Source organism: Leopardus geoffroyi, chromosome D3, assembly GCF_018350155.1.
Source record: "Leopardus geoffroyi isolate Oge1 chromosome D3, O.geoffroyi_Oge1_pat1.0, whole genome shotgun sequence".
Lineage (NCBI taxonomy): Eukaryota > Metazoa > Chordata > Mammalia > Carnivora > Felidae > Leopardus > Leopardus geoffroyi.
In genome coordinates this window covers 17216440-17237175 of record NC_059339.1, presented here as the reverse complement: position 1 = coordinate 17237175, position 20736 = coordinate 17216440, and the positions used below count along the sequence as shown (strand labels likewise).

The 20736-nt window shown below is 47.7% G+C and overlaps 1 protein-coding gene and 1 long non-coding RNA gene across 2 annotated transcripts; both read left to right on the top strand.

Annotated features, from left to right (window-relative positions):
• The first annotated feature begins 1863 nt into the window (after positions 1-1863).
• On the top strand, positions 1864-20450 carry OASL (2'-5'-oligoadenylate synthetase like). The gene is made up of 6 exons (XM_045458210.1): positions 1864-2086; positions 5890-6172; positions 7337-7512; positions 14626-14867; positions 18007-18154; positions 19426-20450. Exons 1-6 carry the CDS (start codon positions 1889-1891, stop codon positions 19924-19926), a joined length of 1548 nt encoding a protein of 515 aa, XP_045314166.1. The 5' UTR covers positions 1864-1888; the 3' UTR covers positions 19927-20450.
• Positions 10640-13068, top strand: LOC123588022. Its single transcript, XR_006707655.1, has 2 exons — positions 10640-12072; positions 12321-13068. It is a non-coding gene; the product is annotated as an uncharacterized LOC123588022 (long non-coding RNA).
• Positions 20451-20736: the final 286 nt, after the last annotated feature.

Below are 20736 nucleotides of genomic sequence, written 5' to 3'. Positions count from 1 at the left end.
CACAACACGCCCTTCCCAGTCTTTCCCGACTCAGTTAAGGACAATTCCATCCTTCCGGTTGTTAAACCCCAAGCTTCCAAGTGGTCCTTGAGTCCAGTCTTTGTCTCACATCATATTCTATCCATTAGCAAGACTTGTTTATATTCAAAATACACGCAGGGAAATGATGTCATGTCTAGGATTCACATTTAAATAACACAGGAGAGGGGCGCCTGGGCAGCTCAGACAGTGAAGCGTCCGACTTCGGCTCAGGTCAGAATCTCGCGGTTTCGTGAGTGGGAGCCCCGCATCCGACTCTGTGACCACAGCACGAAGCCTGCTTGGGATTCTCTCTCTCTCCCTCTCTCTGTGTCCCAACCCCATTCGCGCTGTCTCTGCCTCTCTCAGAATAAATAAACTTAAAAAAAAAAGTCAGACCATGTCACTCCTCTGCTTGAAACTCTCCAGGGGCTCCCCATTTCATTCAGAGTAAAAGTCAGGCCCAGTGGTCATGAAGATCCCATAGCATTTACTCCCCACCCTTTGCCACTTAAACCTCATCCCCTCCCACTCTCCCCCTTTGGTCATTCCCTTCCAGTCATGCTGTTATTCCTCAAACCCACCAGGCACATTGATACCACAGGACCTTTGCACCTGCTGCTCCTTCTGCCACGAATGAGCCTCTTCCCTCTAGCATATATGTGGCTCACTGTTCGCCTCCTTCATGTCTTTGCTCAAATATCTCCTTTTCAGGCCTTTCCAACCACGTCATTTAAGACTGAACATCTAAACAGTCATACACGCACACACACCGGGTACCTCTTAACCTCTTGCTTTGCTCGGTTTTTCTCCTTAGCATTTCTCACCGTCTTATTTACTATAAAATTTGACATAGTTATCCTGTTTATTGTCTGTCCCCACCATCAGAATGCAAGCCCTCTGCAGGCAGGGATTTTTGTCTCTTCACTGCTGTATCCCCAGCACCTGCCTGGCACGTAGTAGCTAATCAATATTTGTTGAATAAACGAATGAATGGCCAAGATTCGACTCCTGCCCAACTGTCCAGGCCCATCCCTCTCCTCCCCGGTCTTTTAAGGCTCACACTGGACTCTCAGAGTCCCTTGTCCGGCTCCCCTACTGCTCTGGGAGCCCCTGGGACAGGAACTACATCTCATTGTCTTTTTAACACAGCATCTGGCACCTAGCAGGCATTCAATAGGTGTTTAGTGACTGAATCATAATAGTTGCATTTACCGGGTGCTTTCTGTGCTCAATGCTCAGTGCTTCATCTGCACAACCTCCTAGGGGGTGGGTTAGCATTATTTTTTACAGATGAATTATGCGAGGGTCACAGAAGTTAAGAGTGTGGCGGGCAGTCTATTCTGCCGGACTCTGGGGTTCCCCTGGCTCACCCTGACCGACCACCAACCGACCGTGAGCAAGTCCCTTGTCTTTCTGAGCCTCATTTTTGTGTGACAAGAGGGGGTGGCCGGGCCGATGGATGCCATCCCACGCTGACCTACTGGGAGAGTTGCCTCCTCTGGGGCCAAACCCAAGCCAATTTCAGTTTCCAAACGTCATGAAAGGGAAACTCTAGAAACTCTAAAAGCTGAGAATCGAAACCAACAGCAAAAAGGTGGACTGGAAGCCAAGCATTTTAAGGTGGCCCCAGATCTCCCAGCTTGGCTCGCTGTCCCTCAGTGTCCTCGCCGCGGCCAGGGGTCTCCAAGAAGAGGAACCCAGGTCAGCCCAGACACCCCTGGTTCCGTCTCCTCTCTGGTCCCTTTATCCCACAGGACGCTGGCAGTCAGCCAAGGGGGAGCCCCCTTAAAGAAGTGGGTGTGTGCAGGGAGCTGGGTAGGTGCCTGGCTATAAATCTGTGCCCCAGTGGTACTCTCTTCATTCAGAGATGGCGCGGACCCCAGAGCTCTATGACACCCCTGCCTCCCGGCTGGACTCCTTCGTGACTCAGTGGCTGCAGCCCAGCCGGGACTGGAAAGAAGAGGTCCTGGAGGCCGTGCGGACGGTGCAAAAATTCCTGAGGGAAGAGCGCTTTGAGGAGGAGCATGGGCTGGACCAGGAAGCACGGGTGCTGAAGGTGGTCAAGGTGAGACTGGTCGCTCCCATCCACAGGCCAGGGCCCGGCAAAGGCAGCATGAGGGTCCTCGCGTCAGAGGATGCTTGGGGACGTCTTGCCTCGTTATCCTCAGCCCGCGCTGCTGACACGTCAGGACACCCCAGCTAGCTGCGTGCACGCTGCAGTACGTACGTACGTACTGTCTGCCTTGAGCCGAACAAGCCTGATAAGGAAACTAGTGATTGTAGTTCACTAGCCCAAACCCTTAACATACCCTGTCTCTAATCCATGCGCCCTGTGAGGTATGCACTGTCCTTGGCCCATTTTACAGATGAGCACAATGGAGGCTTAAGGTTCCTAGTGACCAAATGCAATGCGAGGTCTCTGATTGGATCCAGGTGTGAAGTAGACCATCTGGAAAATAACAGTGTGGGGACAACTAAGGACATTTTAATACAGCCTGGTTATTAGGTAATCTAAGGCAGCCATTGTTGACTTTATTAGGTGTTAACAGTTTGGCGGTTATGGGAGGAAATGTGCTCCCTAAAGTGTTCAGGGGAAAAGTATCTGTAATCTGCTTTAAAGCGTTTTTGATGATGCAAATGTGGCGAGAAGTGTAAACCTGTTGAATCTCACTGGCTGGATCTATGAGTGCTCGTTGTGTTCTCTTTCTATTTTTCTGCGTTTTAAGTTTTGGATGAAAAACGTTTTCTTGGAGGAACAGAAGGGAAGGGAAACAAAAATAATGTAAAACCAGTGAGGGGGACAAAACAGAAGCGACTCATAAGTATGGAGAACAGACTGAGGGTTACTGGGGGGGGGGGGTGTGGGAGGGGAGGATGGGCTAAATGGGTAAAGGGCACTAAGGAATCTACTCCTGAAATCATTGTTGCACTATATGCTAACTAATTTGGATGTAAATTAAAAAAAAAAAAATTAAATGAAGCCTTCAAAAGAAAGAAAATAACCTTAAAAAAAAAAAAAAAGAAGTTTTCTTTAACGGAAGCTCAGAGAGGCGAGGTGACTTACCCAAGGTCACACAGCTAGTGGTGTAGTGGTGGGGCCGGGATTTGAACCAGGATCTATCTGATTCCACAGCCGGGGCTCCAGGCTGCCCTCACTGAGATTTCCCCCCAAGCCCTTCCTTCAGCTGCTTCTTGACCTGGCTAGAGTCAAAATTCAAGAAGGTCAAAGCGAGAAAGGCCCTGGAGAATCAGACAGTCTCAGCCACACCTTTGTTTAAAAATGAAGGAGGGGGCGCCTGGGTGGCGCAGTCGGTTAAGCGTCCGACTTCAGCCAGGTCACGATCTCGCGGTCCGTGAGTTCGAGCCCCGCGTCAGGCTCTGGGCTGATGGCTCAGAGCCTGGAGCCTGTTTCCCATTCTGTCTCCCTCTCTCTCTGCCCCTCCCCCGTTCATGCTCTGTCTCTCTCTGTCCCAAAAATAAATAAACGTTGAAAAAAAAATTTAAAAAAAAAAAAGAAAAAAAAAATGAAGGAAACTGAAGCACAGAGAGGGTGATAGATGTCCCAAGTTCACCCAGAGAGCTAGTGGCAAAAGCAAGACTAGAATTAGGGCACCTGACTTCCAGCCCAGTGGTCTAGTTCTGTCTCCAGGAGCAGCCACCTCAGGGAAGGATTTAGAAATCTCAGGTCCCTAGCCCTTCCTTACACCCACCCCTAGCGCCTAGAGCCTGAGGCCGTATGATTTCCACAGACAAGGGTTTGACTCTTGGCATGTTTTCTTTACCAGCTGCGTGATCTTAACTCCTCTTCTCTCTCAAGCTTCTGTCTCCTCATCACCATTTCCTCCTTGTCCAGCAAAAGCTAAAAGCTAAAAGATTAGCACCTGGGGGCGCCTGGGTGGCTCAGTCGGTTAAGCATCCGACTTCAGCTCAGGCCATGATCTTATGGTTCATGGGTTCGAGCCCCGCATTGGGTTCCGTACTGACAGCTCAGAGCCTGGAGCCTGCTTCGGATTCTGGGTCTCCCCCTCTCTCTGCCCCTCCCCCACTCATGCCCTGTCTCTCAAAAATAAACAAACCTTAAAAAAAAAATTAGCACCTGGTACATGCTCAAAAACAAAAGCGTTGTTATAAATTCTTGCTCTGAGTCAGGCAGAGCCTCCCAGCCTACCCCACCTCTAACAATCCAGAGAATGGAGTAGATGAAATGGGGAGGTCCGGAGACTATAGGATGCTACAAAGAGGATGAGTTTTGATGGCAGGAAGTGGTATTTACCCAGCCCTCAAACTCTGCCTGAAGACTATAGCCCTTGCCTCCTCCCTGAAACCACAAAATAAAAGAGATGGCCCAAAAGCAATGGTCAATGAGAGATATTGCTTTATTCAGACTCTAAACCCTCTTCCCACGCCCCCCCCCACCACCCACTCCCAAAAACCTGACTTACTGGGCTTGTCCTTGAACAAGTTGGGTTTAAACAGATTCGGGCTGAAGCAAGTCATGAAGATGATTCTAGAATATTCTTTCTTCTCTGCCTGGGTCTTACCACTGAAAACGGCAGGAAGCCTATAGCTTTCAGGGGGATGAGCCCTTCATTCACACACAGGGTTCCATCCCCAGCCCTGCCAAATGGGGCAGAAATGCTGGGTCTCAGTGAAGGAAGAGAATGCAAAAGGGCGGGCAAGAAAAGATGGCAGTCTTCTCCTCAGAACCAGGGCCTTCCTCAGAGACTTGGGTCGCAGGAAAGAAAGGGAGAAGAACCACCCTTGTCTTCTGCCCCTTTATCTGACTGACTATGACTCCTGGCTCTGAGTCCAAGGCAAGTTGATTCATCCTCACTGCCTCAGTTTTCTTATCTGTGCACTGGGGACAATCATACCTGTACCCACCTCAATCGACGGGTGTTAGGATTAAAAGATACTGTATGTGTAAAGGGCCTTCAGTGATATAGTGAGTGTTCACCCCATGACAGCTGGATTATAATCAACCCTTGGTGACTCCGCCCCCCAGAAGCGGTAGCCAACTTGAGGTCTGGGGCATCACTAGCAAATCTACCGCCCAACCTGAGGCTGGAGCGTTGTGGGGCTTTGTATAACAGAGGCAGGAGGGGCGGGAGAGCAGGTCTAGACTCTCAGAACATCGAATAGACCACTTCCAACTTGTCCAGCTCAGGCCCCTTCCATCCAGATGGGGAAACAGAAACCCAGGCAGAGAAGGGATGATCTCAGTCCACTAGACAAAGAAGAGCATGAGAAATATATTGCTGACCTCCTGCATTCCGGGCACGTGGTAAGCCCTTGCCACGCCTTATGTATCATCCACTCCTCCCAGTGACTCAAGTGCCATTACTCTTCTCATTTCACAGATGAGAAACGAGGGTTCACGATGATCACACAGCTGAGAAACAAGGGCAAGAATCGGGGTCAAAGTCAGGCTGCCCCATCCCGCAGGCTGCCCTACGGTTCTTATCCACCAGGCAGTCCTGCGCCCCGCTTTTTACTGTCATGAAATTACTCAGACACCCAGGAGGCTCAGAATGCGCTGTACAGAGGGCGCCACTAGGTTTCTTGGAGGAGGCGTCACTCCGCAGGTTGAGAATACCCCGTCTCAGAAGCAATGCGTTGTCATTAATAAGAAGTGTGGGCTCTGGGGTCCGGCTGCCTGGGTTCAGACCCAGACCCTTCTGTGCACTGGGTGAGTGGCTTAGTCTCTTGAAAGTCCAGTTTTCTCACCTGGAAAGAGGGGGATGGCGGTACCCCCCACCCGTACCTCTGGGCTGCGGTGGACATTACGTGGGATAATTCCTATAAGGAGCCTCAGGGACTGCCTGGCAGGGGCAGTGGCTCAGGGTGACGGGGCTCTGTGTTCCGCAGGTAGGCTCCTTTGGGAACGGCACGGTGCTCAGGAGAACCTCGGAGGTGGAACTGGTGGTGTTCCTGAGCTGTTTCCACAGCTTCCAGGAGGAGGCCAGGTACCACCAAGCCGTTCTGAGTCTGATGTGGAAAAAGCTGTGGTGTTGCCGGGACCTACTGGCCCTTGGGCTCGAGAACGTGGAAATAGTCCAAGGAGTCCCCGACGCCCTCGTCTTTACCATCCAGACCAGGAAGACCGCAGAGCTCGTCACTGTCACCGTCGTGCCTGCCTACAGGGCCCTGGGTAAGGGGAGGGGAAGCTGATCTGATTCACACACTTGCCCTCCCCGGGAGACCCAAATTCCCTCACCTCCCGTTCATGACCACATGCAGACACCTGCATTCATCCATTCGACCCATGTTCTGAGCTGGGGGCTCAGCGACCACAGGGCCCAGGACTGGCCCAACTTGGGCCACTGTGTCACCCAACTCGGGAAACGCTTACCAAATAATCATGTGGATAAATATATGATTGCAAGAGGAGACGAGACCCACAGAGGGGAGTGTGTTAGAAGCATAATCTGGGGTGCTTCTGTAGCAATTATCACAGGTGTAGTGTTTGTGCTTTTCCAGAAGCAGACCCTGAGACAAGGGTTTGAGGACAAGCAGTCCCAGGAGATGCTGATAGGGAAGTATGGGAGAGGGACAGGGGAGGAAAGAAGCATCGTAAGGTCACCATTATGAACCACAGGGCTTTGTGCTCCTGGAGAACTCTAAGTCACCATGTACAGTACCCCTCAACTGAATCCCAAGTGGGATGTTGGCGTTTATTCCCCAACTTCGCAGTCACCCTTGGCTGACGGCTGCTTCCCAGGACCATTAACTCCCCAGCACTTCTGGTTTGTCCTCAGGCAAAGAGTCCTCGATGTTTGAAGTAAACAGTATCAGCTACAACCTCAGATGATCATGTTTCCTCTTGTGCCAGCTCCTGTTAACTAGAGTGGTTGCCAGGAGTCGCTTTGTAGAGAAGGTGTCAGAAGTGGGATCTTACATGAGCAAGAAAGAGAGTGCCCAGATGCATTAGTGATGCATGCCACGAAAGCACAGCGTTCAGCAGCACACTGCTTGAGGAGCCCAGCTTTCTTATCTGGAACTGGTTCTCTGCTTCTGGGGTCAGGAGTTTGGAATAAATCCCCGAGAAAGAAATTCAAAGCAGACATTAAGGAAACCTGGGGTATTGGGATGTGGAGAGAAGACCACAGTCTTCTGAGACCCGAGGAATGGAAAGCCCACTTTTGGTTCTCCAGAAGTACAAACAAGCAAGGCAAATCTTGATTCCCTTAGACTGTGAGGTCTCAGGTTTCCCTGGAGAGACACCCCAATGCATGAGCAGGCTAGCTCCATAGACCTCTTATCAACCTGGGGCTTCCTAAATCCCCACTCTCTACCTCTGTCTCCTCCCACTCAGGGCCTTCTGTTTCCAACTCTCAGCCACATCCTGAGGTCTATGTGAGTCTGATCGAAGCCCACGGTTACCCTGGAAATTTCTCCCCATCCTTCAGCGAGCTGCAGAGGAACTTTGTGAAACATCGGCCAACCAAGCTGAAAAGCCTCCTGCGGCTGGTAAAACACTGGTACCTGCAGGTGAGGGGGCTGCCAGGATGGGGGCAGAAGGGGTCGCTGGCAGAAGCAGCGGGGGGGGGGGGGGCGGGGGGGGGTGATTTGTCATTCCAGGAAACTGGGGGAGGGGGAAGAAACTGCTAATCTTTTAAACTGTAAAGTGAAACAGTGGAGAAAGGTGGGAAAGGAGGAGGAGAAAGAGGAACAGAGAAGGAAGGAGGAAAATAAGGAACACACAGTATTTCAGTAAACAAATGTTTGTAACACCCCAGTTATGGTCTATGTTGGCTAATGTCAACTTCACTGAGTTCTCTAGACATTAATTAATCTCAGCTGGTTAAGGACTAACCAGAGGAAAGTTTTGTTTAATTGCACCCACACCAATTTCCCCCCACAAACGGTCGGGTTCCTATCACAACCACTATTGACTAAATATATCCACTAATAGCTACTTTTTAGATTTCACACGTGATAGTTTGCAAGGTACCAAGGATATTCCAAAATATCCAAATGAACAAGTCTTCTAAAATTACAAAAGGAAAATTCAGAAACAAACTCAAAAATGGAAAAGGGCAGGGTGGGGGGGAGCTGCTTTCTTATTTTAAAAAATGGTAAGGGAAAAAAATTTTAATAAATAAATAAATGGTCAGAAAGTCATATTTTAGAAAGATTTGTTCATTTTTAAAAAGGAAGTTGTTGTTTTTTTTTTAAGAAAAAAGTATTTTTTTTTAAATCAAGGGGCTCCTGGGTGGCTCAGTTGGTTGAGCATCCGAGTTTGGCTCAGGACATGATCTCACAGTTCGTGGGTTCGAGGCCCGGGTCGGGCTCTGTACTGACAGCTCAGAGCCTGGAGCCTGTTTCAGATTCTGTATCTCCCTCTCTCTCTCTGTCTCTCGCCCGCTCACACTGTGTGTGTGTGTGTGTGTGTGTGTGTGTGTGTGTGTGTCTGTCTCTCTCAAAAATAAATAAACATTAAGAACTTAAAAACTTTCCAAGGTTAGGAAGTTTGCAGTTACTTGGTGGAAAAATAGCCATTTTCTTACATGATGATCACGTCAACCAAGGTTGTGATGTATCTTCACACACCAGCATCGCCAAAGCCAAGAATAAAATTGGTTTTGTTGGTGAGTCAATTACTTACAGGAAATGATGCAAGGTTTTGTGGACTTGAAGAATTTGAACCCAAAAGAATGATTCATTTGCTTGCTTTGTCTGTTTGCTTGAGCGCTGAATGTTTTCTTCCTGCATATGATATACACATTTTTTTTGTAATATCCACGGGACAACATATCAGCTTTACTTCTACAATCCTCCCTTCTGTTTTTGTTCAAGCCTTCTCCCTTAAAACAGGGATTTGATCACGTGTGGTTTCTTAAAACAGTTTTTTGGTTCAGTGTTACTGATTTGATGATATCTTTGGTTCAACTAGTTTTGTTTAGCTGAGTGTTGCAAGATGTGTTGGTCAGTATAGAAGGACATAAAGAGCTCATGTCATTTGGTAAACACAACTAGAGTCTCATTGTGGTTAAAAGATTGAAGTTTGTTTGTTTGTTTGTTTGTTTGGAGGCTTTGTAAAGTCCCAGGAGTTGTCATGTGCTTTCATGGCTCAGAAGTATTTCATTCTTCTTTTCAGTCCATCAACCAGGGGGTCGGAAACCAGGGAGCACGCAACTTAGCTCCTCGGGGGTTTCATCTTTCAAATTGACTGTAAGGTTATCACCGATCTTGGAGACGTCTAAGTGTGTTCGTGCTCGTAGCCTATCCCCAAAGTGTTATTTTTGCCATCTATATAATGCTGGGCTTCTATCATCCTTACAACAGTATCAGATCAGTTTCTGGCAGGGATTTTATAAGCATCATTTCCATGTGTGAAGAGGAGGGGGTTATTCTTGCTTTTTTTGTTGTTGTTTTTGTTTTGTTTTGTTTTGTTTTTCTTTTACGGACAAAATGACGTTTGTTTCTTATATTTGGAAGTATTTAGTTCAGGACAGTTCTGGGAACAAGATGGGACTTTTCCCAGTGTTTTAGTTGTGCTTTTCACACAAGGTTTTTTGTTCATTTGGGTTTTTTTGTTTTTTTGTTTTTTTGCCATTTTAAGTATACAGTTCAGCAACATTAATTACATTGACAATGCTGTGTAAACCTCACCACTGTCTGTTCCCAGATCATTTTCATCCTCACAGGCAGAAACTCTGCACCCAGTAAACAGTAACTCCCGATCCTCCTCCTCCCCAGGCATTGGCAACCACCATTCGACTTTCTGTCTCTGTGAATTGGCCTATTCTCTGGGTCCCTCATTTAAATGGAATCATACATTATCTGTCTTTCTGGTCTGTTTTATTTTGTCCTTGATTCTTTTGAGGGAGAGGGGGCAGAGAGAGAGAGAGAGGGGAGAGAGAGAGCATCTTAAGCAGGCTGCATGCCCAGCACAGAGCCCAACGTGGGCTGGATCTCACCACCATGAGATCATGACCTGAGCTGAAAATCAAGAGTCAAACACTTAAGTGACCAAGCGACCCAGGTGCCCCTGTCCTTGATTCTTTTTCTTAATTTTAATTTAATTTTATTTATTTGTGTGAGAGAGAGAGAGGTGGGGAGGGGGCTGAGAGAGAGAGAGAGAGAGAGAGAGAGAGAGAGAGAATCTTAAGCAGGCTCCATGCCCAGCACAGAGCCTAATGTGGGGCTCGATCCCATGACCTGGGATCATGACCTGAGCCAAAATCAAGAGTTGGGCGCTCAACTACCTGAGCCACCCAGGCACCCCTGTCTTTGATTCTTAATAGTGGAATTTTCACACCTAATGAAATGAGATTTCTTGCATGAAAACAATTTTATTTATAAACTTGATTTATTATTGGTTATCGGTTAATTGACACATTGCCTTATCTAAACCTATCCTCGTAGGAAGAAGGATAAATTTGTATTGAACTTATGTAAATGCTACGTATTCATGAAAAAGAAGTTAATGGGGCACCTGGGTGGCGCAGTCGGTTAAGCGTCCGACTTCAGCCAGGTCACGATCTCACGGTCCGTGAGTTCGAGCCCCGCGTCAGGCTCTGGGCTGATGGCTCAGAGCCTGGAGCCTGTTTCCAATTCTGTGTCTCCCTCTCTCTATCTGACCCTCCCCCGTTCATGCTCTGTCTCTCTCTGTCCCAAAAATAAATAAACGTTGAAAAAAAAATTAAAAAAAAAAATAAAAAATAAACAAATAAATAAATAAAGAAAAAGAAGTTAATAAAATCACTCTGTAAATGTTTAACCATCATTCTGAATAGTTTTGTAAACAGGGCCAATTTATATATGCTATGCTTTCACAGCATCATTATCTTTGTTTTTCTGAGGATTTGTTAGATTATAATCGATGGTAGGAATTTTTATAGGCATTTTTTATCCTGAGGTGTTGGAATAATATGTCATTTAAAGAACGTTTAAACTTAGCTTGCCCAAGTATAGCCATAGATTGAGGAAAAAAATTAGATTAAGAAGAAAGAATGGGTCTTTTTTTTTTTTTTTTTCGTCACATATCCATCAAAAATAGAACATTAATCTGGGTAATTAATTCTCATTTTGTTGATCTTTGGTTAAGCAATCTGCTTTTATGAAGTCATCCGCTTCTGGAATAAAAGAATCTGGTGAACTTCTGCCTCAGTCCCCTTTTGGGAATATGAATTTATTCCCAATTATGCTCCATAAATTTCCAATCTCCGAGTGGGAAGAAAGAAATCTACCTACCGATAGATTATATTGTAATCAGATCATTCTTTTGTAAAATGTTTTCTTCTTTTATATACAAAAACAAAAAGAACTACCACTTTTGGTTTTACTACTTTAATTATGGTCAAAAATAAACACAGGGTGAAATCCAGCCATCAGTCAGCTCCTCATGTCATAGGGCTGTTTTCCACGAGTCACGTATACATGTGCACACACATGCACACATATTCACACATGCAGACAACTTTTTGAGTAATTTAAAAACCCGTAAGACAACAACAGTGAGCCTCCTGGGAGATCCCAGAATCCTCAAGAAAAAAAACAGACCAAAAGAGAAACAGAGAAAGACGCAAAATACAAGCAAAGTCCCAACAACTGCCACCCAGCAGAGAATAAAGTCCTATCATCTGTCTCCCCATAGAGACCAAATGGTCAAACCATAAAACTAGATGCACAGGTCATTGTCACCAAAAGGGACATAAACGGCCCTGTACAAATAAGTAAGAACACGAACCAGAATCGGATTTGGCCAAGAATCAGACTTAATTAGGATCAGACGTACAAACAGTCGGATTGGGGAAGGTGGAAAGAAACATCAGCAAGGGTAAAGCTGTTGCCACACAAGGTCCACCCTGGGAGCTGGAAAAGGGGCGTGTCCAAATGTCAAAGCCCATGGGGTACATTTCTCAGGCAACACAGTTCAGGTCGTTTGGGAAATCAATCCTCCTGGACAATCTCAGTGAGACAGACCTCCTGCTGCAAAAAGAAACTAACAGACAAAAGTCACTTATTAAATAAGAACTTGCAGGCTAGTTTGCCAGGGAATCAGACTGCAGAAGAAAAGGCTTAAGCCAGTGGAAAATATAATAGGTGTTTATTTATTTTTTTTTTTTTTAATTTTTTTTTCCAATGTTTATTTATTTTTGGGACAGAGAGAGACAGAGCATGAACAGGGGAGGGGCAGAGAGAGAGGGAGACACAGAATCGGAAACAGGCTCCAGGCTCCGAGCCATCAGCCCAGAGCCCGACGCGGGGCTCGAACTCACAGACCGCGAGATAGTGACCTGGCTGAAGTCGGACGCTTAACCGACTGCGCCACCCAGGCGCCCCTATAATAGGTGTTTAAAGAAACAACAATTATCAAGACTAGGTTTAGAGTTTGTCTGGTCATGGAAAAATGGCAATGTTCTCACATTTATCATATCTAGAAAGGTCATGACATATCTCAGACGGCTCCATTGCAAGAGTCAGAAACATTCTGAACATGGAGAAAGCAAAGTATCTCTGAAGATCAGCCCTGGAAGGGAACACAGATGTTTTCTTCTGGGTTGTTTTGTTTTGTTTTGTTTTGTTGTTTTTCTTTGTACCATTAAATAGTCTGTTGAAGCTCCTAAGAGAATGAAGGGGCTCATGTTCCCTAAGGCTTACATCTTACGATTACAGGCATTCTGCATTATATTTATCATCTAAATTTTAAGAATCCCACTAGTAGGGGCACCTGGATGGATCAGGTGATTAAGCATCAGACTCCAGCTCAGGCCATGATCTCTCGGTCCATGGGCTTGAGCCCCACGTCCAGCTCTGCTCTGTCAATGTGGAGCCTGCTTGGGATTCTCCCTCTCCCTCTTTCTCTGCCCCTCCCCAGCTCTCTCTCTCTCAAAATAAATAAATAAATAAGCTTTTAAAAAAAGAATCCCACTAGTAAAATCTCCCTAATACTGGAGAAAATAAATTGTATTGCTATGAGTTTGAATTCTTAAGTGTGAATTCAAAAAATGTTATGAAAACAAATTCATTAATTTGTAAATAAATTTTAATTCAATGAAAAATGCTTCTAAAAGTTGAGAATAAAGTTGTTATCCTTTAGACGACCTGTTTTTGTTTGTTTCAAGGTCGAAGTAGGGTTTTTTTTCCCCCTTTGACTATGGGGTGTTAGTGGCCACAGGGCAAGATGTCAATTTCACATCCACGAACCAAATAGCTGGATGTTTGACAGAATTTTCATTTTCTAACTGAATACTAGAAAAATTGTTTAGACAAGAAGTGACTGGTATGCTTTCTTTTTAAGAAAAGATGCTTTTCTTTAAGATGCTTAAGTTAAGATGCTTTCTTTTGCAAGTAAGAGAAAAACCAACTCAGACTGACTTAAACACCAAGGAGAATTATCAGCTCATGTGTGAAAACCTGTAACAGTGGGGATGGGGTTTCAGGCACTGTTGGGGGGGGGGGGGTTCTCCAGGTCTGTTTTCTCTAGAATTGCCTCAAGTTCTCTCTTTCTGTCTCTGTCTCTGTCTCTGTCTCTCTCTCTCTCTCTCCCAACTCAGATTTCAGGCTGATTTAACCTCAGGATGGCAAAATGGCCACAGCTATTTCTGCCCTCACATCCACACATGGGAGAAGATTTCTGTCCTTTCAACCCCCCTGGGCTTCACTCACATTGCCAGCTCACATCACAAGCTTCTCTTGAACCAATCACTCAGCAAGGGGAATAGATTTATGCTGATGACCCTGTCCAGTCAGGACCTACCCTGGAGTTGAGGGGGATGCTAATCCCATCCTCCAACCAGCATCACCGCTATACAATGGAGAAGAAAGAGATGCCTGCTAGAGCATTCTGCGTTCCCCACAGAATCTCAGCTATTGACAAATTCTATAGATACCTCCCACTCCTCCCTTTTTTTTTTTCTATCAGCTAAGAAGACTTTTCTTTGAAGGAAAACTTTCAGAAGCCCAGTACACTAAGAGAGATAGAAATTGAGCTGCTTAGGCTGGGATCTAGTAGCAGAGTCCCACCCCTCACTCCGTGGGACATCTCTCTGTAAGTCCACACCAGGGGTTATGTGAAGCCTAGTTTGAGGGATGCAACTCTTGATCTCGGGGTTGTGGGTTCAAGCCCCATGTGTAGGGTGTAGAGATTGCTTAAAAATAAAATCTTTTAAGGGGCGCCTGGGTGGCTCAGTTCGTTAAAGTGACTTGATTTAGTCTCAGGTCATGATCTCAGGGTTCGCGAGCCCCACATCAGGCTCAGGGCTGACAGCACAAAGCCTGCTTGGGATTCTATGTGTGTGTGTGTGTGTGTGTGTGTGTGTGTGTGTGTGTCTTTCTCTTTCTCTCTCTCTCTGCCCCTCCCCTGCTCTCTCTGTCTCTGTCTCTGTCTTTGAAAATAAATATTTTAAAAATTATTTAAATAAAACCTTAAAAAAAAGCATACTTTGAAACCCACTGGGCCAACTGAGCAAGCCCCTTAAGTCTAAAACCAGGAAAATCATGTAGGGCCCGAAAGGGAAAGTGACTGGCCAGGATCACACAGCCGGTAGGTGGCAGAGCTGACACAGGAAGTTGGGTTTTCCAGTTTGTGGTCCGTCCAGAGCGGATCCTGACACACAGTCTTGGGGTCTCTCTCTCCCGGGTCTCTCTCTACAGTACGTGAAAGCCAAGTGCCCAAGGGCGGCGCTGCCCCCTGTCTATGCCCTTGAGCTGCTGACTATCTACGCCTGGGAAGTAGGTGCCCAGGAGGACGAGAGCTTCAGGCTGGACGAGGGCTTTGCCACTGTGATGGAGCTGCTCCAGGAGTATGAGTTCCTCTGCATCTACTGGACCAAGTACTACACATTCCAGAACCCACTCATCAAGCGCTTTGTCAGAAAACAGTTCAAAAGAGACAGGTACTGGGCCCCTGCTTGCTCGCCACATCCCACGGAGACCGGAGAGAGAAGGGAGGCAAAAGCGGTGTCGCACTGAATGGCTGGGCTTTATCAAGTAGTAAAACTGAACCGGAATCTCACAGTGACTCGGGGCACACCTCCAGGTGGCCGTCTTTCGGAGTACCAACTGGGGCGGCCGGAGTGATGGCAGAACAGGCGTTTAGAAAGTTTTCTTCCCCTCTTGGACCGAGTTTTAGTTGAAAGGGGTCCCGCCGAAATTGTAATCCACGGAGGCATTGTGCTTCCAGAAAAATCTCAAGGAGAAGGATTGCAAGCAACAGTGGTGGCCGGTGGATGGGGATCTAAAGGAAAGGATGGAGAGATTCAACCAGTCAATGTGAAAGTTGGAGATAAAGTTCTTCTTCCAGAATATGGAGGCACCAAAGTAGTTCTAGATGACAAGGATTATTTCTTTAAAAAAAAAAAAAAAACATTAAAAAATTTTTTTTAATATTTATTTATGTTTGAGAGACAGAGAGAGACAGAGTGTGAGCGGGTGAGGGGCAGAGAGAGGGAGACACAGAATCTGAAGCAGGCTCCAGGCTCCAAGCTGTCAGCACAGAGCCCGACGTGGGGCTCGAACTCACGAACTGTGAGATCATGACCTGAGCGAAGTCGGATGCTTAACCAACTGAGCCACCCAGGCGCCCCTAAAAAAATTTTTTTAATGTTCATTTATTTTGGAGAGAGCGAGAGAGAGACAGAGCATGAGCGAGAGAGGGGCAGAGAGGGAGGGAGACACAGAATCCGAAGCTGGCTCCAGGCTCTGAGCTGTCTGCACAGAGCCGGATGTGGGGCTTGAACTCATGAACCGTGAGATCATGACCTGAGCCGAAGTGGGATGCTCAACCCACTGAGCCACCCAGGTGCCTCGTCAAGGATTATCTCTTATTTAGAGATGGTGGCATCTCTTATTTAGAGACGGATTATCTCTTATTTAGAGACGGAAAGTATGTAGACTGAAACAAATCATTATTGAAATGGCGTGAAGTGAAGCTGCCTGTTCCAGTGAAGTTGCGAAATCTTTCATCGTGTAAATAATTTTCATGTCTCTCTTTTATAATAAATTAATGGTATCCAAACTAAAAAAAAAAAAAAAAAAAGTTGGCCACCTTTCAAACTCGCAGGGGCCCTGAGGGGTTGAGGGGCGTTTCCCTGTCCCTCAAGGAACCTCACCCTGCTTTCCTCTCTGGCTTCCAAAAGCCCATTTCGGTGCGTTTTAGCGACAGCATGGAAAAATGGAAAGAATCACGGAGACCCAGGTTGGTCATCCCAGTCCTGCCTTTTTGTCTCACTTCTGTGAGCCTCAGCTCCTCATCTGGAAAACAGGAGAAACTGTCACCCACTGTGCAGGCTGTTGTAAGGGTCAGAGTGTGAGGGGCCTACGGGGTGCAGTCTATGGCAGATGCCGGGGAAATGTTCGTTATTGTAGCTCACGCCGTTGGAGCATATGTAGCTCTAGGAAAAGCACCAGCGCCCGCCCCCAAGCCCTGGGCCATCAACCATTTCAGTGAAAGCTGGCTCAACCTGAAGCGTCAGCACTTGGGTCTCTTTGCCTGAGGGTTTTCAGCCTCCCCTAATGACTGGTGGAAGCTGGGGGATAAATACCCCAGCTCCCTCCTGTCTCAGATGGGAGGACTCTGTCTGGATCACGTGTGCTACACTGTTTCCCAGAGGCCCTGCAGTGGAAGTGACCGCCAGTGGCCCACATATCCTTCCCCACATGTGGTGCTTCCCCACATGTCCTTCCAAATAAACCCCTAGCACTCAGATCCTGCTCTTGGCACCTACTTCTGGGGACATCCAGCTGAAACAAGTCTTTACATTAGCTCTAGGTAGCTGCAAGCAATATTTATCGTTCCCTTATATGAGTATTGGGTCTTTTTATTTCTTTACAAGGAAGAAAACCCCAATCTCCTGATGAGAAGGGGATTTTTATTATAAGGATGCCCAGGAATGTGAGGTTAGAAAGCCACTGGGACCCAAGGCAAACCTGCAGACACCCTCTTTCTCTGTCTCTCTCGTGGTCCCCACGCCCTCTTTCTTCCCATGACCTCTGCTGCTCTCCCCACACCTGCCCTGTTCCTCTCTTACTTCCGTTTGATGAAGAACCTGCACCATCCCTGGTCCAATCCCCAGAGGGAACTAGTCTACCCATTGGGCACAGGCGCTATGTGTCAGGTCACCTGGTGGGTCACTTTGGGTCAGGTGATCTCACCCTCTAGGACAGCCTGGCACCTCCCCCTTTTTCAGGCAGGATTATTTCAGGGATGCAGGGATGTTGCATTCTGTCACGGATAAAGTCACAGCTCCCTTCTACGCCCAAAGCTCCTGGAGTATAAGGGCCAGGTCTTAATCATGGGCTTGGCATCCAACACGTATGGCCACGCCACACCACTTAAGGAAGCGATTAGACCTCCTTCAAGCCAATCTTCTTTAAAAAGTCATTCACCATTTATACAGAAGAGAGACGTTTGGTGGCAGCCTAACCCCTGCTCTACTGAGGCAGAGCCCATGGGTGAGAACACCCATTTGCTGGCTGCGAGAACTCACAGAAAGAAGTCTGTGCCTCAGTTCCCTCATCTGTGAAATGGGGACAACAGCAACAACAGCAACAATAGTCGCTGCCTTTCAGAATTGTTAGGAGGATTAAAATAGGTGAATTCACACAGGGTGTGGCCCAGCGCCTCAATAAATATCAGTAGTGGGTGGTGGTGGTGGTGTTTCTATCATCCAAGGCACTTCAGCAGCCCTAGCCTTCAACTGACCTATGGAGCCTCAGCAAAACAAAAGCTCTGCCCACCTGCTTAAGCGGGTACCTGTTATTGCTACCCACGCCCTTGGGGCATCTCAACACTCCACACCCCCCCAAACACCTTGCACGCACCTCTCCCCAAAAGGAATTCTTGGAAATATAATCATCCCCACTCGCTTCTTCTCCACCAATGTTCTTGGGTCCTCTCGGCCTGACAGCCCACCCAGGGCTCCAGACACAGCACGTGCTCAGTGGTTGGAACAGATGATCGCTTGAGCAGGATTCTTTCTGGCTTGCTGGCCTCCAGACGGAAGAGAGTCTGGGAACCCTCTCCCTGTGTTGCAGGCCTGTCATCCTGGATCCAGTTGACCCCACCCACAATGTGGCAGAAGGGTACAGATGGGACATCGTCGCTCAGAGGGCCTCCCAGTGCCTGAAACAGAACTGTTGCTATGACAACAAGGAGAATCCAGTCCCCAGGTGGACCGTGAAGGTAATGGCTCCTCTCGGGGTTGTCAAGGGCTTGAAGCTCGGAAGCGGGTAACTGCATAGCATACACTTACTTCTGTGTCGATGGAGTCAGGAAGTTGGAAGCCTGGCTGGGGCACCCACCAGCTCTGTGAACTCGGGGACATTTTTTCAACCCTCTGAGCCTCAGCCTTCCTTACAAACTCGTGTTCTCCTTGTCTTTCTCTTTCCCACAACCCCCTGGAGAATCAGTCATGCTCTCGATCATTCTTTGCATGAGCTGAGCCCAGACGAGTCAGTTTAACAGCTCTCTTGTGCCAGCATTTGGGGTTGCTGTGGGGAGGGGCAATGGAACAACAGTAGTGCAGAAATAAGACTTAACCCCTACCCTCAATGGATGAAGAAACTGAGGCTCAGGCAGGTTCAGTTAATTAACCAAGATCACACTGCAAAGGGGCAGCAGAGCCAGAATTTGCACCCAGGTCTTTGTGGGGCCCACCAGCCAACTGAGGCCCACAGGTAGACTGAAAAGTATATGCCTCTTGGTTTTTCCTGAATCTAAAAACCGTTGTGCAAAGACTTTTATCTTGTAAAATCAGAAGACTTGGGGATTCCGGGCTTGTGTTCCTTCTTGAAAAGATCAGCTGGTGTCCAACCCTCCCCAGCACCTTCCAGGTGGTGTTCTTCAGCCTCCAGGGACTCCCAGGCCCTCGAGCGTGGCCGCTGATGGTGGTTCAGAACAGACTTTGAAATCTGACCGACCTTGGGTCAAATACCCATGGTGCTCCTCACCACCTTTGTGATGGTCAGTAAGTTATTTAACCACGCTCGACCACAATTTCCTCATCTGTACAATGGGATAATAGGAACCAAGGTCGTAGGGCTGCTGTGACAATAAAATGCATTCAGAAGAGTGTGACAGGGGCGCCTGGGTGGCGCAATCGGTTAAGCGTCCGACTTCAGCCAGGTCACGATCTCGCGGTCCGTGAGTTCGAGCCCCGCGTCAGGCTCTGGGCTGATGGCTCAGAGCCTGGAGCCTGTTTCCGATTCTGTGTCTCCCTCTCTCTCTGCCCCTCCCCCGTTCATGCTCTGTCTCTCTCTGTCCCAAAAATAAATAAACGTTGAAAAAAAAAAAAAAGAAGAAGAAGAGTGTGACAGGTGCCCAGCCCAGAGCCTGGAAGGTGGTTGGCACAACCCAAATGTTTACTGCTGTTGGAAACACGAGGATGGGTAAAGGGAAATTTTGCATGTCAGAGGAGGGTGGAATTAACCCTCTCCCTCTTCTCTCCCTTCCAGCGGGCACGAGACATCCAAGTGACCGTGGAACAGTGGGGTTACTCAGATCTGATCCTCAGGGTGAACCCTTATGAACCCATAGAGAAAGTTAAAGAGAAGATCTGGCAGAGCCGGGGCTGTGTGGGCCTACAGCATCTGTCCTTCCAGGAGCCTGGTGGCAAGCGACAGCCCCTCAATAGCCAGTGCTCCTTGGCCCATTACGGAGTCTTCTCCAACATGCGCATCTGTCTGGTGGAGACCATCTCCCCCAAGATCCAGGTCTTTGTGAATCATCCCAATGGTGGGAGCCACGCCTACACCATTGACCCCAAAAGCTTCATCCTGGGCCTGAAGCAGCAGATTGAAGACAAGCAGGGGCTGCCCACAAGTCAGCAGCAGCTGGAGTTCCAAGGCCAAGTCCTGCAGGATGGGGTGTCTTTGTGGAGCTATGGTATCCGGGATAGTGATACCCTCATCCTCTCCGAGAAGAAAGCTGGGAAGTTTCCTTTTCTGCCCAACTAATCCGGGACTCGGCATATCAACCACTTCCTCCAGCTCTCGCCTGGGAGAGGTCCCATGTCTTCACCAGCTTTGTAAATAGTGAGCGTAGCCCCACCAGGAGGGATGTGGGACACTTGCTATACGATGGACAATGGCCAGACCATACATGACAATAGAATTCTGACCCACAGCCTCTGCAGTCCCCTAGGCCAGGAAGCCAAACTGTCACCTCTGTAGCAAGCACCCCCAAATCATCAGGACTTGGTTGATCACTGCCAGCTTCCCTAATTCGACCTCACTTCCAACTTAGAACCAACCAGAAAAATCCAGATAGGCTCCCTAACCAATCACAGAGGAGGCCCTGCTTCTAATTAGCTGCCTACTGCTTCCCCATGCCAACAGCTTCAATCAGCATATACCTGAAGCCTTCCCTTTTTTTCCACTATAAAGTCTTCCCTGTCTTGGAATCTCTGCCAGTTTACGAGGGATGCTGGCTGACTCCCTTGCAATAGCAAGTTGGAAATAAATAACCTTTGTTTATTCTCCTTTGGGTGGTCCTCATCTCTTTCTACGGGTGCCGATGCCGTCCTGGTGGTTCTTGCTTACTCATTTGAGCCTCCTAACTCTGGGAGGCGAGGACTGCAGGGAAACTGAGACAGACAGAGACGAAGCCCAGGACAGCGAGGACGATGAAGTGTAAAACGATCCCTTCAACTCCTGATGCACACACACAAACAGTATATAATGGTCCAAGGACTTGAGGAAAAGAACAGTATCTTTATCATCAGAGGATATCATGTGATCAGGTTTACTCCCATCAACCAGTAAAAA